The sequence below is a fragment of the Aptenodytes forsteri genome, unplaced genomic scaffold, assembly GCF_000699145.1.
Source record: "Aptenodytes forsteri isolate BGI_AS27 unplaced genomic scaffold, ASM69914v1 Scaffold207, whole genome shotgun sequence".
Taxonomy (NCBI): domain Eukaryota; kingdom Metazoa; phylum Chordata; class Aves; order Sphenisciformes; family Spheniscidae; genus Aptenodytes; species Aptenodytes forsteri.
In genome coordinates this window covers 412,505-427,983 of record NW_008794836.1, presented here as the reverse complement: position 1 = coordinate 427,983, position 15,479 = coordinate 412,505, and the positions used below count along the sequence as shown (strand labels likewise).

The following is a 15,479-nucleotide window of genomic DNA, read 5'->3' as shown; positions in this document are numbered from 1 at the left end:
CTGTCAGTGTTTAAGAGGCATTTGGACAATGCCCTTAACATGCTTTAACTTTTGGTCGGCCCTGAACTGTTCAAGATGTTGGACTAGATTATAATTGTAGGTCCCTTCCAACTGAAATATTCTATTCTATTCTATTCTATTCTATTCTATTCTATTCTATTCTATTCTATTCTATTCTATTCTATTCTATTCTATTCTATTCTATTCTATTCTATTCTATTCTATTCTATTCTATTCTATTCTATTCTATTCTATTCTATTCTATTCTATTCTATTCTATTCTATTCTATTCTATTCTATTCTATTCTATTCTATTCTATTCTGCTCTACTCTAGTCACAACCCTTTGAAACTGGAGTTTCCTCCCTGGATTGAACTTCTGTAGCACTTTTTTCCCCACTAGATCCTCAAAAGAACAAGAAGCACCTGCAGCAATCCCTGATGCCTGCCTCCCTGTGTCTGGGCATGGCCAAAAGGGTGGTGTTAAGCAGCAGGTTATGCCTGAACCACTATCACCAGCAAGAGGGTGGCCAGGAAGCCTGTAAGTACTCCCTTGTCCATATAGAGGCAGGCTCCTTATAGCCAACTCCTGCCCTATCAAGAAGCCTGAGCCCTCGTCCCAACTGACAGACGAACCCTTGGAGCTGCACACCCTGCATCTGCTTCTTCACCTGCAGAACAGGGAACAGCAGCGTGAGAAACTGCCTGGACACCAGCAAGGGTCTCGACCTCCTCTGCTGCCCTCTTTTCATGCAAGGACCTTGCCCCTGGGGCGCATGCCTAGGAAGCACAGATAGCTTCTCCCATCTCATTCTCAATCAAAATGTGAATAAAATCAGAAGCCCATCCTATTGAATCTGCCAAAAGTGCTGTAAAAAAAAAATCTGCAGATGCAGTGGTGACAAAATCCCAAGCCCATCTAGCTGTGTTTGCAGGACGTGCTCTATGCTCCTTCCAGAAAAGCAAGGGTGCACCCAAGAAGACATGCAAGAAAGCATCAGCACGGTCTGTAGCGCATCAGTCCTGCCCTCTGCCTGGACCTGCTGTCGATGACAGACAGATGGTGACTCATGCGTTCGGTCCAAGAGGGCAGAGCACTGCTCAAAGCTGTTGGCATGAGATTCTCCTCACCTGGCTGCTTGACGGTGAGGGTGATAAGTCCGGAGTGGTCCTCTGCCCGCTTGTACCAGCGGTCGCTGGGGTCGAGGAGCCACTCCTCCACGTGGCAGTCATAGGCCCCGCTGTCCCGCACGGTGGCGTTTTGGATGGAGAGGAGGTAGAGTCCTGGGGACGGGCTCTCCAGGTGCAGCCGGCTCCGCAGGTCGCCCAGCGCTGCCAGGTCCCCGTAGCGGAGGGTGCTCTGCCGGCTCAGCCGGGCCACCGCCTCCTTCTCCAGGTGTCCCGGTCGCCAGACATACCACTCCACTGAGAGCTGGGATGAGGGGCTGGTTCGGCTGCTGACCAGGCACTCCAGGGTCACCCACTGGTTCTCCAGCACCGTGATGTTCTTGTGGGTCTGGTTCACCTGCAGGCGGTTATCTGTGGGAAAAGGCCATTAGAAATGCAAGGTGACAGAGGGCTGCAAGGGTCCTTTGTCTCCCCACAAGCCCTTCCCGCATGGCCACAATCCTGGGGTGTGATGAAAGAAATGAGGAAAGGAAGGGAAAAAAACTAGGGGGGGGGGGAAGAGGAGCAAGGGTCCTTTGTCTCCCCACAAGCCCTTCCCGCATGGCCACAATCCTGGGGTGTGATGAAAGAAATGAGGAAAGGAAGGGAAAAGAGGGGGGGGGGGGGGGGAAGAGGAGGAAAAGAAAATAGGACCTGTGTTTTTTAGGGTCTTCTGAAAATCTCAGGCTAGCCACCAACAACGCCCCATTCAGCACAGGGAACTGGAAACCCACAATCTCCCAGTAGGACCTAGGGGGTCCTAAGTGCACAGACACCTTGTGAAGGGAGGTCACACCTCAATCTTTTCTCCTCCTCCTGGGGCAGGGCAGTAGCCTGGTCACACCCCAACCAGTAAGCCCTCCTGCTGTGGGAAAAGGGGAAAAAAGCAAGGCGGAGAACGGATGGCTGATTATAGGGAACCACCACTGCAAAACGGGAAGTGTCATGAGGGCAAAGTCACACACAGTGTTTTGCTGCCTTGGGAATGTCCCTGGTTTTTGCTCCACAATTTCATTAATATGGGGCGGTGACTGCAATCAGCTTTTTGATGTGAAATGACGTGTCGTACACTCCTAACTCCTTTGCGACTTCTTTCCAGGGGCACAGTCTGGACTTCCCTGGTACGGCCGCTGCAGCAAGTGACGGGCACAGTACTTCCCAGAGAGAGGTGGGCGATGCAAAGGAGGGGGCAGATCACAGCTCCCCCCTCCCTGACCGCCCCACAGCCATCTCAGGACCTCGCAGACAGAAACGAGGAGCTGGGACCGGCAGTGAGCGGCACGCTCTAGCCTGCTGCGCTCCCTGCGTGACCAGGCAAAGCTGCACTGAGGACCATACTCGATATCCCTCTCGCACCCTTATCCACAGAGCTTGTGTCTAGCCAGCCAAATCCAGACAGAGAAAACGCATTAAGCATCCTAGTCCAGCCCTGCTAGCCAGGTACGTCCCTCCTGCCTGAGGGATTTTATCCTCCAGAAACAGACACCTGGAGCAAGCGGGGACAAAGCAGGCTTCCTCGTGAAGTACCAGTGCTCTGCCTCAGCAGCACATGGGGTCCAGGCTGCTCTCAGAGATAGTGCTTGCCTCCCTGCCTGCCCCCTTTGCACAAAATGAGGGCTCTGTCCCCAGCTCGTGGGGGATGTCTTTAGCTCCTCCATCAGTCCACTTTTACCAGTCATGTCTGCTGCCACGGAAACCACCAGCAGAGCAGATTTCTCCTTTCCTGGCAGCCAGCTCCCCACCTCATTAAACTCGTTACTCGCATCTCATGTGCACAGCGCAGAGGGAAAAGAGACAAGACTCCCTGTGCCTGCCAGAATACAAGCACAGACTAAAATTAAACTGTGTGCAAAACATAAAAATGCTTTTCCAGGCAGGCAACACACCAGTTCTCTCTCAGTAGGTCGCTAGTCGACACTCTTGCTACATGATGCTCTTGAGAATAAAGAAACCTGGCTGGATACAGTGGCCCTCTAGATCATGGGGGACGAACAACCTTCATGTGGGGACACTGAAATGCATGACAACCCAGCCTAAATGGAGGAGGGTCACATCAAAGGGGTAAAACGTCCCTCTTCATGCAGAGACGTGCAGACATGAGGCTGCAAGGAGGGGGTGACAAGGCTGTAGTGGAAAGAAAAGCAGAGGATCCCTGTTGCCCCAGAAAAGCTCGGCAAGCTCACGAGCGGTGCACAAGAGCCAATGCCAAGAGGACCCCACCGGCGCAGCACATGGTACCTGGCTGCTTGACGGTGACCTCCGTCCGCCCCGACACCTCCTCTGCCAGCTTGTACCAGGCGTGGTTGGGGCTGAGCAGCCACTCCTCCACGTGGCAGTAGTAGCTGCCGCTGTCTCGGACCTCCGCCCGCTGCACTGTCAGGCTGAAGAGCCCCCCCGACGCCGAGCGCTCGAACTGCAGCCGGCCCCGCAGCCCCTCCTCCTCCGCATAGGTGCCGTACTCAAAGGCCGAGCTGTGGGTGGTCTTCAGGATGAGCTTGCCATCAGCGTCAGAGGGCTTGTGGACGTACCACAGCACGGCGAAGTGCGAGTCGGGGCTGGTCTGGGATTTCACTGAGCAGTTGAGAGGGATGGGCCGGTTCTCCACCAGAGTGATGCTCCGCTTCGACTTGCTCACCTGCAGCTTGGTCACTGTGAGGGAGGAACGGAGAAGGATGAGGAGAAGTGGGTCATTAACACAGAAAAGAAACTCACCTGCTTTGGGTAGGACCAGAGAGCCCTCCCCCAACTGCAGGCATGGCTGCTCTTGCCTGGGTCCCACTTGCACTGGCCCTTTAAGACAAAGATGTTTAGATGTCCTCCTACCAAATCTTCTCTCTTCTTTCAGCCCCCGCTCTACTCCTGGATCCTCCCACTGTGTCCCTCAGATAGAGGCTGCTTTTTCACAGTTTGTCCTTTAAAAGATTCCCTTTCTAATTCACCGTGGTCTAAGGCACCAAACCTAGCAAGAAGACTACACCCAAACTCAGTGGTTTTTTTCATGGTGAAATCATACGACTTGCACCTCAGGGCAATGAGCTGTTGACCAGTTCCAGAGGAAACCATTTCCAGGAAAAGTGAATTAAACGAGACTACTGCTGTCACATGTCACTACTGAGCCATCTCAGTGACACATAACCCACAGACACGCAATAGCTAGGGGAGCAAACACAGGCACAACTGAAAAAACAGAAAGAGCACCAGACTGGAAAGGATCAGCAGGGAGCAAGCTCTGCTCCAGCAGCCAGATCTGGCTCCAGGTCCACCATGGACCGCACAGCCCGGGACAAGCCACAGGCATGTCACCTCCCTCGGCTTCCCAAGTGCAACTGCAGTTCCCACGTGGGTAGTTAAGTGGTCACACAGCGTCAAGGATGACACGGTGGTGTCATTAGTTCTTGTCCCTGCAAGGAGAGAGACACACCAGTTTCCAATTCCTCTCTCCCTGAAGGAGCAGGAGATAAAGCCTCCACTGCATGTGCTCAGGCTCTGCCTGTCACCCGAGCCTTGACCCAGGGCATTTCTGTCTGCAGGGGAGGACACGAAGGGCCCTCCTGTGACACTTGTGCTTGGCATGCCCTGGAGCCCTGCTGGCTACAGACCCAAGGAGAGGAGCAGCTCCCAGCCAGACACACCACTCCTCCCAGCAGCTCTGCCACCATCTCCCCTCCTTCGCCTCTCCTGCACGACCAGCACCTCCTCTCCAACGCGAGGACACAGGATGCCCAGATCTGACAGCCCAAAGGGATGAGCCCTAGGCTGAGTGTGAAGCACAACACATTACCCAGGACATCGGAGCATAGTCAGGAAAAGGCGGGGGAGGTTCCCAGGAATGGGGACAGCATGCGAGGGGGTTCAGCAGGCAGCAGGTCCCCTCAGCACCCCTCCAAGCAGAGCCCCTTCCCGGTGCACCCTGCGATGGCCAGCACCGCTGCTCAGGCATGGCTTATAAAGGGTGTCCTGACAACCGGTGGGTCTTCAACGGCCGAGGGGCAGAAGGTGGGGTACCCCCAGTCCTGCTCCAACCCAGCCCATCCCAACCTCTCCCGCTGCCTCGCATGGCAGCTCTCCTCTGAAAGGGGACATGCTGCCTCGCTGCTGCGTGAAGGGATTCTGCTGACACCCAGTAAATCTCTTAACGAAAGAAACCTAGCGAGCGCCCCGAGCACGAGTGGCATGACAGAAGTGTGGCACCACAGGCACGAACAACTGAAAGCTGCCAGGGGAGCTGTGCCCATCCACACCCTGGAAACCCGTCCCACGCATCCTGTGTTTGCGAGGAAGCAATGTTGTCTCCTCTCTCTCACCAAGGCACGGGCTCTTCGCTTTGCATCATGCTTTGCTTCCAGCTTCCCTTGGGCCCCAGGGTCTCAGATGCCTGTCAGCGCAAGTGATGAGTGATGGGGCCAAGGGTACAGGCAAACAACATCAAATGGGAGGGAGGAACTCCCACCACAGCGACACTTTCTGCTCTAACACAGCATCTGAGATAGGCATCCTGGTAATGCATTAGATGTTCCCCTGGAGCCTGGATTGCCCGTGGCTTTAATCAGTATGCTAATAAAGACTCGATAGCTGTGTTACGGGTATGGCACGCAGACAGTGGAGGAAGGGAAGGAGGGAAATAGTCCCTTGATTTTCCTCCCTGGGGACTTCAACCTAATGGAGAGATTTAGCATCACCCTGTTGTATTTCTGCCGTACCCCAGACACACTCCTTTCCCTTTGTTTCACTTCAGGACGGCAGCCTTAGCCACCCCACCCACACTCATCCCACCGTTTTGGCTCACTGTTGGTTAAGAAAGGTTATTTCAAGCATTAGTCAATCTTCCGAGTCCCTGGGAAATGAACCAGTGAAGGGGAAGGTGATTCTCAGCAGTTTCCTTTCTCCCCCAGCCCCCTTTCCAAACAGTTTATTTTTAATTGGTACTGGATTATTTTCTGCAACCGTTACTAAGGAAACCTCTGTTACTATAGCAACTATGTATGTTAAGTCAGTAGCCCTATATCTATTAAAATGCAGTATATACACATGCTGCGTGTGGCGGGTTGCTCAATATCAACACATACACACACAGAGCGAGCCAGGGTATGCACAGACCAGAGCTGCTGAGATGAAGCATCCCTCCCAGTGCTCTTCCCACATCGCAGCACCTCAGGAGATGAAAATGAGGAGGATGTGCACGGAGTATTTCTAAGCCTGGTGTTTGGGGCAACCAACCTGCACCTCGCACGTGACAGATGTATTTCACTGAAGCAGTGAGGGCTTGTTCCTGGACCATAATCACAGCAATTCTCACTGTGTACAAACAGCATGGGCCCCTGAGGTCATCCAAGGGCTCTTGGATGGCCTCCGTGCAGCTCTTCCTGCTTCCATTTGACACTTGGGAAGATGTCTTCTTTTGTGGGGGTGAGGGTGATGGGGAAGAAATCTTATTAACTCCAGCAAAAATAAGATCTTAAATTCCACATGCACACCCCAGCCCTCCAAGCCCTCTCTGGCAGCCGCTGCAGCCAGCATTCAGGAATTTGCCCACGTGTGCACAGAGTCCCCCAAATCTTAATGAGATGATCGCTTCTACTGCTGACACCAGTGGGAGCAGCAGGCCCTGGCAGGGAATTACAGGTCTTCCCTTTGATAGACTGCACATGCTCACACAGGTTTGTAACACCATGTGCGGTTTCATCTAGATTAGAGGTATCGGTGATATATAATGACACCCCTGCCAATGCACTTCTCATCTAAAATGACTTATTTTCCTAACGGAGACACACCACGGAAGATGAAAGTGCAGGTTTTGTTTCCCTCCCACAGAATTAGAGAGGACAGTCTCAGTCTTTTTCCAATCTCTGAACACCAAATGCTTCCCTGTCCAGGCACTGGCTCCTGCATAGTAAATGCGCACCTACCTTTTCTTCATTACCTTTTTCAGATCCTATAGAAATAATTCACAGCTTTTACAGACCACAGGCTGAAAACTGCTGAGTTGGAAACACTGTGGCACACAGGTTACCTTGGGGCAGCTTCACCTTTGGGCTGCAGGCTGGTTTGCTTGCTTATGCAGGGCAGAGATCCTCTGCCCGCACTCTGGTTAAGACACGGGAAGCTTTGTGGGGCTGCTTGCACTTCTGCTCTCCCACAGGAAGAGAGGAGGGAGAACCACCAGCCACCATTCACAGATACGCAAACTAATCCAAAAGGGTCATCTTGCACTCAGGAACAACGATTTAAAACAAACAAAAAATCCTGAAGTTAGGGGTCCAGGGTGATGGTGATGGTAATAGTACAGTACAACGCCAGGGAGTCCATCTCTTTCCATCCTGGTGGTAAGTCTACTCCAGTGCAAACCGGGTCTCGCTATGCCCCGTGCAGCTTGCCAGGTCATGTTTAAAGATGCCTGCATGACATGGAAATGATTGTAGCTGCTTGTGCATGAGTGAGATTGCAAGAAGACTGACACCCCAGGCACTGAGCCAGCCAAACCTCGCCCTCCTGACATGGGGGAAACTCCCTTTCCTGGCTTGGGGATTTGCCTGGGCAGAGAGCCAGGAAAGGGCTCGGCTTTCAAATGCTGAATTGATCCAGTCTGCCCCAGGGGCTGGGGTTTCGGTGCTCCAGCCCTCTGTCAAGCAGCGGAGGCGGTGGGCGCAGCGATGTGAACAGGCATGGTTACATGGCATTTTCTGCTGTGCTGTCAAGAGGCTGATGTTCTCTTAACAGCCTCCCGAACATCTGCTTAGTGAGGGAAACAGGTGCATGTGTCTAGGTGAAGTTATCATGCACATCATCTGCAAACCATAATCCTGTTGCCACAATGTCTCCTGGTTCCCTGGAGGGTGCCAGTAAAGAGGATATCATACCTTGATGTACTGTAATTGGCCCTACATACACTATTAAGGCTTTCAATTTACACTGGCAACAAGTCATGGTTACAACCCTCATATTTTTTTTAAGCTAACCTGGTCTCCCAGCCCCTGTGAAGCCATGCAACCTGTGTGAAGAATGTGTGCAGGCATTGAACTCTGCAGTGGTGCTCGGGCAGGGGCCCTGCAGGCAGCGCCGGGACAGAAGACATCAGCTCTCCGATGGCATGGAGACACGCTCTCCCGCACTGCTGAGGGCATCCCGCCGCATCTACTGGAGGAGCTCTGGGAGGTTCAACGCCTGATGCTGCACACTGAAGCCCGGCCAGGACATGGGGGACATAACATGCCTCTTAGGGTGGAGAGGCTGGGAAAGACGCCAGGTGTCCACAGCAAGTCCATACACTTGCTAAGCTCCTCACTTCACAGACCGTCCTCCAGCATCACAGTCCCTTTGCACTAAATCCCAGGCTGAGGAAAACGTCCCCACTCATTTGCATGGACACACATTGTCTCAGGATACCTGCGGCAGCCTCTGGTCCTCAAAGCTTGCACCTCTGGGCTGGGGGACCAGGTCAGACACACCTTACAACCACAGCAGGATACGACATGACTAGGTGCTCTCCAAGCTTATGTATATGGTAGGGGTTTTCTACCCACCATCAGGCAGGCAACTGGTCTCCTCAAGCTGGGTATGTAGTAAGCACAGTTATACAAATATTTCGGGGGAAGGGAAAGCAGTCATCAGAGGAGGAGGACAGAGGCAGTGATGTGATTCACAGCTTTTCTGCTGACTCGCTGCCATGGTGAAGCCACTTGGCTCCCTCCCCTCTGTTTGCTAATCATCAAGCAGGGGTTACAACACTTTACCAAAGCACTTTGCAATCTGTACCTAAAAATGCTGTGATAAAAAGATGCTCTGTCTCAGATTCCTTACATCATCTTCCCTTGTAGGCAGCAAGAAAATACAACAGCAGGAGTTCAATTCCCACCTGGGAGCCACTATTACCAAGTCCTGGGAATGGTGATGTTTAATTGCAGCTGAAGATAGCCTCCCCCCAAAAAAGCCCCATACAAAACCCCAGTGTGCTGCCCTGCAACGAAGGAGGAGGGGGCCACTGTCTGGGGAAGGAGCCAGCTCCGCAGGAGCCAGTGGCCATGGCTCAGAAGGAGTGGGCAGGAGGATGGCCACCACCAGCTCACAGAGTCCCCAGGGAGCCCCGTCACAGTAGCGGGGAGGTGGTGTCCCACTTTGGAGGCTGCTGCCCTCTGAGGAGAGCTCCTCCAGAAGATGCTCTCGCCTGGAGAGAACTGATGAAGTGTTGCAAAAAGTTTTCCTGGGGAATGTCCTACTTTTAAAAGCCTCCATCAGGATTTCACTGGGGGGGGGGAGCAGAAATGAGGCCAACCCAACCCGAACCCAGACATGGTTTAACAGCACACACGGGGTTTAGCAGGCCGATCAGGAGACACTCATTTCTGGGAGCATGGCCCCAAGGCGACTCTTCCTGCGAGGAACCCATCTCTGCCGAGCACCCTCAGCGTACAACCCTGAAGGGCACTGGCCAGGCTTTTGGCACAAACTCAGTTGACTCCTCAGCCTGTGGTCACAACCCTGAGGTGCCTCATCATTTCCCTTGCTAGGGCCCAAAAAGCATTCGGTGCCCAAATTCCTGCCTGGGGATGTTTGCCTGGGATTCAAGGGACCCATGTGCAGGTCACTGCCCTGCCACAGGCTTAGACATGCACTAACGCTCAGTACCTCTGCCAGCCCTTCTCCCTTCCACAAAGCAGGGCTGAAGAGCCTCCTCCACCTCCACGCACGTTGCAAGGACACTCGCGTTAATGACTGTGGGGAACTGGAGCAACGCGAGTCAAGCAAGTACACGCCAGCCTTCTGACTCAGCATGGCGAGGGGTGGGTGACTCATGTTTACTGGGTTAGCTGAAAGCAAACCAATATTCAAAAGGGAAAGATGTGCGAGCCCTTTCAGAGAAGAGGCATTCGCAAAAGGGAAGAAGATGAGATGCTCCTAGGAGGACCTTGCTCATTAGGCTTAACCGTGGCATAGAAATCACAGCAAAGTACAAACAAAGACTTCCAGCGCCGGGGCAGCCTCCCCGGAGATGGCAGGAACATGGCAGCACAGCTCCCGACTCCAGTTATTCTCTTTTAACAGAACACAATTCCTCCTGAAACTGGATTAGCGAGGTTGCAAATTGCATTAGCCAACATGGGAGGCTGCTGCTGCAACAGGAGCAGGAGAAAGGGAAATAGCATTAGACTTTGCCTGCCATTATTACTGCCATTATTAACTTGTCACTTTACTGTAGTGTTCCTATAACAATGATTTATTGCCTGCAAACAGGCTGACATGATTGAATTACTGGGAGAGCAGCTCCATGGGAAAGAGAGACAACGTTAACCCTTTCCTGAGGAAGGCTCAGCTGCTGCCCCCTCCCAAGGGGGCAGACAAAAGAGCTGAGGCTTTGACTTCGAACACCAACCTGCCATCTTGACCTTCAGCAGTACTGGTTTCAGAGCAATGCCAGAATTTTCTACAGTCCCCAAACCACTCAGGTCCTGGTTGCAGGTGGGCTGCTCTGGGTTGGACATGCAAACAAAAGCAGAATATAGGTCTGTCTGCAATAGCGATAAAGAGATGCAGCTGGAGCTCTCCTATCTTTGCAGGCCTTCCTGCAACCTCTCTAGCCTACTAATTTTATAAGGCTAAATCCTTGTTTTTGCATGCTGCTCCTTTCTCGTATAGAGAAGGTTGGTCTCTGGACAAGCCACCAAACCGACTGACTGCTAGTCTAGATGGATGTGGGTCACCTTTTTTCCCCCTCCCCCCTCGCAGGGACACTACTGTCTGCTTGCAATCAGACAGGCTGTTAATCCGATTCCGCTCTGCCCTGCCCGACTCCACTGGAGAGACGGTGCGATGGCCCTTCGCAGAGCCCCTGCGCGGAGCGGGAAGGAGCGGGCATGCCTTCACCCACCCAGGCCATGCCCCTTGGCATCACCCCAGGTGCCACCCAAATGCTACCCTCACTCCCCCGGGGTTCGAGAGGCTTGAGCCTGTCTGCCTTTGGTCTCTTCCTCCCTACATGTACTGCTCATGTTTTGCTAAAAATCAGCTACGTGACACTTCTCTCCCAAATTTACAGTTCCTTATACAAATGTCACAAATGATGCCTCCTGCAGCACGGACTGGTGGGTGCTCCCAGCCCCAGGAGCAAGCCTAAGAGCTGGCTGTGACCCACCTCCTCTCAGGGACAGAAAGAGGCCGGGAATAAACCACCAAGTGACCTGCATTTCAGTATGTTCAGCAAGTTGCCTCAAAGTCCGTAGCCCAGCAGGTGCAGACGTTCCCCAGCCTTGCAGCCTGCTGCTGCAGCAAGATGAGCTGAGTACTTAAGTAGCTGTGCACATCCACGCTGACCGTCACCCATTTCAACAGCCCCAGTCCAAAATCGAGCTCCAAGCACAGGCGCATGCCCCAAAGCACACTGTACTACTGTAACCTGGGAAAGTTTGTGTAGGTGCACACTAAGAGTACAACTGCACCCTGTAGCGCACAGCTGACTTTTGCACGCACTGTATTTGACTTGAGCATTTTCAGTGGCTACCGCTGAAAAGCTGGCTGCTACGCAGAGAGAGATGAGATGCTGAAGGTGGTATGAAATGCCATTTTCTTGCCATCCAGAGAGCAAGCTCTCCAGACAGACCTCAGGCAAGATCTTTTGGATGCTGCCCTCAAGAGCCTTGCCAGCCCAGGTTGTCAGTGCTGCCCTCTGTGCAAAGATGAAGTCCCCTGAGAAGGATCAAACTGAATCCATCCAAGAGCTAGCTCACTCCACTCACCTTTAACTATTCCTTTCCACCGGGTTAATTTTCTGCAGGTTTAGTAAACTGAGCTGGCGCACAGCGGGATCGATGCTGGCACAAGGAATGGGACAGGACCACGCAGCCAGCAGCACGCGTCAGGGATGAGGATCACCTCCTTCTGTGCAAACAAGTGCTAGATCAGCTCCACCTGCACCCTAAATGCTGGCTCCATAAATTAACTGACGAATCCGTCTACTGTGTGGAAGAACAACCAAGCGAAATGAGTCATCTGTTGTTTCTCAAGAAATTGTCTTCTTGAACTTCTTAAGGATAGAGGAAGTGTTACAGCAGGATGGGCTACAGATCCATCATTATCCGGACTCCGTGCTTCTCTGTTATAATGGACAGGGGAAAGTGTAGGAATTTTCTTTAACAGCATCCCAAAGTCTTATTTAAGTAAGTAAGATGGCCCTGGGAGCCAACTTTTATGTGTACATGTTAAAATAAAAGACCCTGAGCCACAGGTTCAGCATGTCCAGAGCCTGCCATTTTGCTGTAAGGAAGCAGATCGCAGGTTCAGTGAACCCAGGAATTTAGTCTCCGACCAATGTCAGAACAGGTAGAAACCCCAAAATAATCAGCCTCTTATGAACTAAGGTTCTGGAAAAACATTCAGATAAAAATTGTCCTTGTTTATTCTGCTGACACAGAGGTATTAATCTCACAAGGTAAAATCACCGTGAGAAGAAATGGCTGGGTTTATTTCACGGAAGTTGCTTTCTTTACGGGGGCATTGCTGCACCACCTGGCTATGCAGGTCACTGTCGCGTTGAAGAGCAAAGCCATTGTGTCCAGCCAGCTGTGTCCCACCAGCAGAATACACCCACAGACCATCAGTCGAACCAATGCTCATGAAGGCAAGAAGCAGGGGATTTACAGTAATTGGGGCTGGGCCATCTCTGCCTGGCTGTTCAGCACTGTTCCTTCTCATAGAATCATAGAATCATTAAGGTTGGAAAAGACCTCTAAGATCATCGAGTCCAACCGTCAACCCAACACCACCATGCCCACTAAACCATGTCCCTAAGCGCCTCATCTACACGTCTTTTAAATACTTCCAGGGATGGTGACTCAACCACTTCCCTGAGCAGCCTGTTCCAATGTTTAACCAAAACAGGACACGGCCTGTCTGTGCAAAGGACTGATGGGGAATATCTAGTTTCTTATGCCAGGAGAAGCATCCCATGTGATACAGAAGCTAGAAAAATGGTACAGGTCCCATTCGCAAGGACGGACAGGCAAAGCTGCTGCTCGGGCATGCTGGGAGGGACACCTGGGCTGGGTACCGCTCTGACTGGAGGGCTGAGAATGCAGCAAGAGAAAAATTGTGCTGCTGCAGCACTGAGCCTGCTGGCCCTGAGGCCACTCACCTTGTGGAGACCAGTGAGGCAGCCAAGGGGCTGAGGTTCCATGCATGGACCGGGGAAGGAGAACGGTGGTTAACACCTGGCTGGAAACCCGCTCATCACCAGTGCTCCCTCTCCCCCAAGGGCTGCCCCTGCTGACTCTGCTTTTGAAGACTTCAAGGACATGAGGGATGCACAAAGCTTTACAGCTGGACAACGTCTAAGTACTGTTCACTGCAGAGTATTTTAATCCAAGGAGAGCAAACAGGGAATCGATGAGAAGCTACAGTATGTGGAGAGAAGGCGTTCAAGACAACATCAAAGAAATTGCATGTGCACAGACTGCAAACAGGCTGACACCGTGGTTCTGTATATGCATGCTGCAAATGGGAGTGGAAAACCACTCAGGAGATATCAAAGAGAGAAGCAGAGAGTGCTTTGAAATTGAAGTGAAAAAATTGCTCCTAAAAAAGTGACCTTGAAGAGAGTTAATTTGAACAGAGAGGCATATTCTGAATACAGCCCAGGTCTCCTGGTGTCGTCAGTCTTGTTCGGGGTCTGAAAAGCAAGACTGCCTGCAGTAAGATCAATGGGCACACACAGAGCAGGCTGAGCTGGGTTAGGATCCAACTAGGTGCAAGGATCCATTCCCACCCCCTTCACCCTCGTGAAATGCATCCGAGATGCTTCATACATCTAAAATCCCACTTCTCAGGTTATGCCCTTGGGTGCATTTTCCAGGCTAAAGCCCCAAAGGAAGCCCTGAACGTAACACTGCAGTCAGCTCAACATGCTTGGCTCTGACAGAAACATTTCACGGGCAAACCTGCAGAGGAGCCAAGTATCACTGCTCCCAAATGGGAAACCAAAGGCAGGGGGAGGTAAAACACAGCTCGGACCCTGCAAGGCCAGTGTCAGCATCCCCAGCAGGGGGTCAGGAACGCTGCAGTGCATCCAGCACGAGCTCCCTCCCCTGCTGCTCACACTGATGGGCTCGTTTCCACATGGCAATGTTTTTGTGGGATCAAGATGGCATTTGCTCTGGTTGCTTTGGCTCCGCTGACACCAATGTAACCTTATGCCCACATGTGACCTGCAGTGGGCCAGATTTGCCCAGCTGAGTGATGTGGCGGAGCACCTCTCTGATACCCATGAGTGTGAAACCACAGCCAGCTTGACAAGGCCAGCCAGCTGGGAGCGGGGCAGGGAGAGCATCCTCATGTGGATGCGTGCCCACGGGTGAAACCCCACCTCAAATCTGTATTTACAAACCAGTGCCCAAACACTAGAGGGTATGTTATGCACCACAGCGGCAGTGAGAAGAGGAGGCTCTCAGGTGTGTGTGACAGTGACGGCACATGGAGAAGATGGGGGACAGGGATGCTGGGAGCAGGGTGTGATGGCTAAGTGTGGAAAAAAAGCACCCCGGGGTGCTAGCCTGGGATAAGTAACTGTGCCAAGGAGGCAGCAGCAAGTCTAAGTGGGGAAGGTGTCCCAGGGGATCTGGCAAGTGTAGGGACAGAGCTCCCCAGGGCAAACGTGCAAGGGTAGGAGACTACCAGGGGTACGAGGTAGAGGAAGCAAACCCACCTATGCCACCTGGAAAAGAAAAAGGGCTCCAGCTGGGTCAATAATGCAGGTATATGCAAGGGGACAGTCCTGGGTCATGCAACACTGAACCCTTTAATTTTGTCTGTTCAGTGTGCTGGAAGCCGATAGGAAAGAGCAGCAGCTCTGAGGCAGAACAGCAGGTTTTACCCCATTGGTGATGAAGGGAAAGGGGCAAGTCCCCGAGCACCCAGGGGAGAGAAGACTGCTCTGTGCCACAGTCACGGCTGCTGATGAACAGCCTCCTGTCTCTCCTGAGCACTCCTTGAACTCCTTCATCACTCAAGCAAGAGTACAACTATTTGCCAGATGGAGCAGGTAGCTGTAAAGCAGGGAAGCAGTGCTATTCTACAGAGCAAAACCACTCTGGGATCAAGCAAACAGCAAACCTGAGTTTCCAGACCACTTCTGTAAGGAAGTTTCCAGCTCATTAGCTTTCCTTGTTTAACTTTATTGCTGGATGCTGCCAGCAGCAAAAAGTGTCAGGTTTTTAAGTAGGCACTTTGCGGCCCTTGAAAACACTTGTTTGAGCCTCCATTCAAGAGTCTGGGAGAGGTTAGTACCCCACTGGACACCCATGGTAGAAAAGGCATCTTTTGCATCCATCC

General features: G+C 52.3%; 1 protein-coding gene across 1 annotated transcript in view; it reads right to left on the bottom strand.

The window, feature by feature from the left end:
- Positions 1-15,479, bottom strand: part of IGSF3 (immunoglobulin superfamily member 3) — a 78,316-nt gene that overhangs the window by 8,342 nt on the left and 54,495 nt on the right. Inside the window, exons 6-7 of the mRNA XM_019470809.1 lie at positions 3,405-3,815; positions 1,131-1,538 (exon numbers count right to left, since the gene is read on the bottom strand). Coding sequence (XP_019326354.1) covers positions 1,131-1,538; positions 3,405-3,815 — 819 coding nt within the window. The remainder of the gene's footprint in view (positions 1-1,130; positions 1,539-3,404; positions 3,816-15,479) is intronic.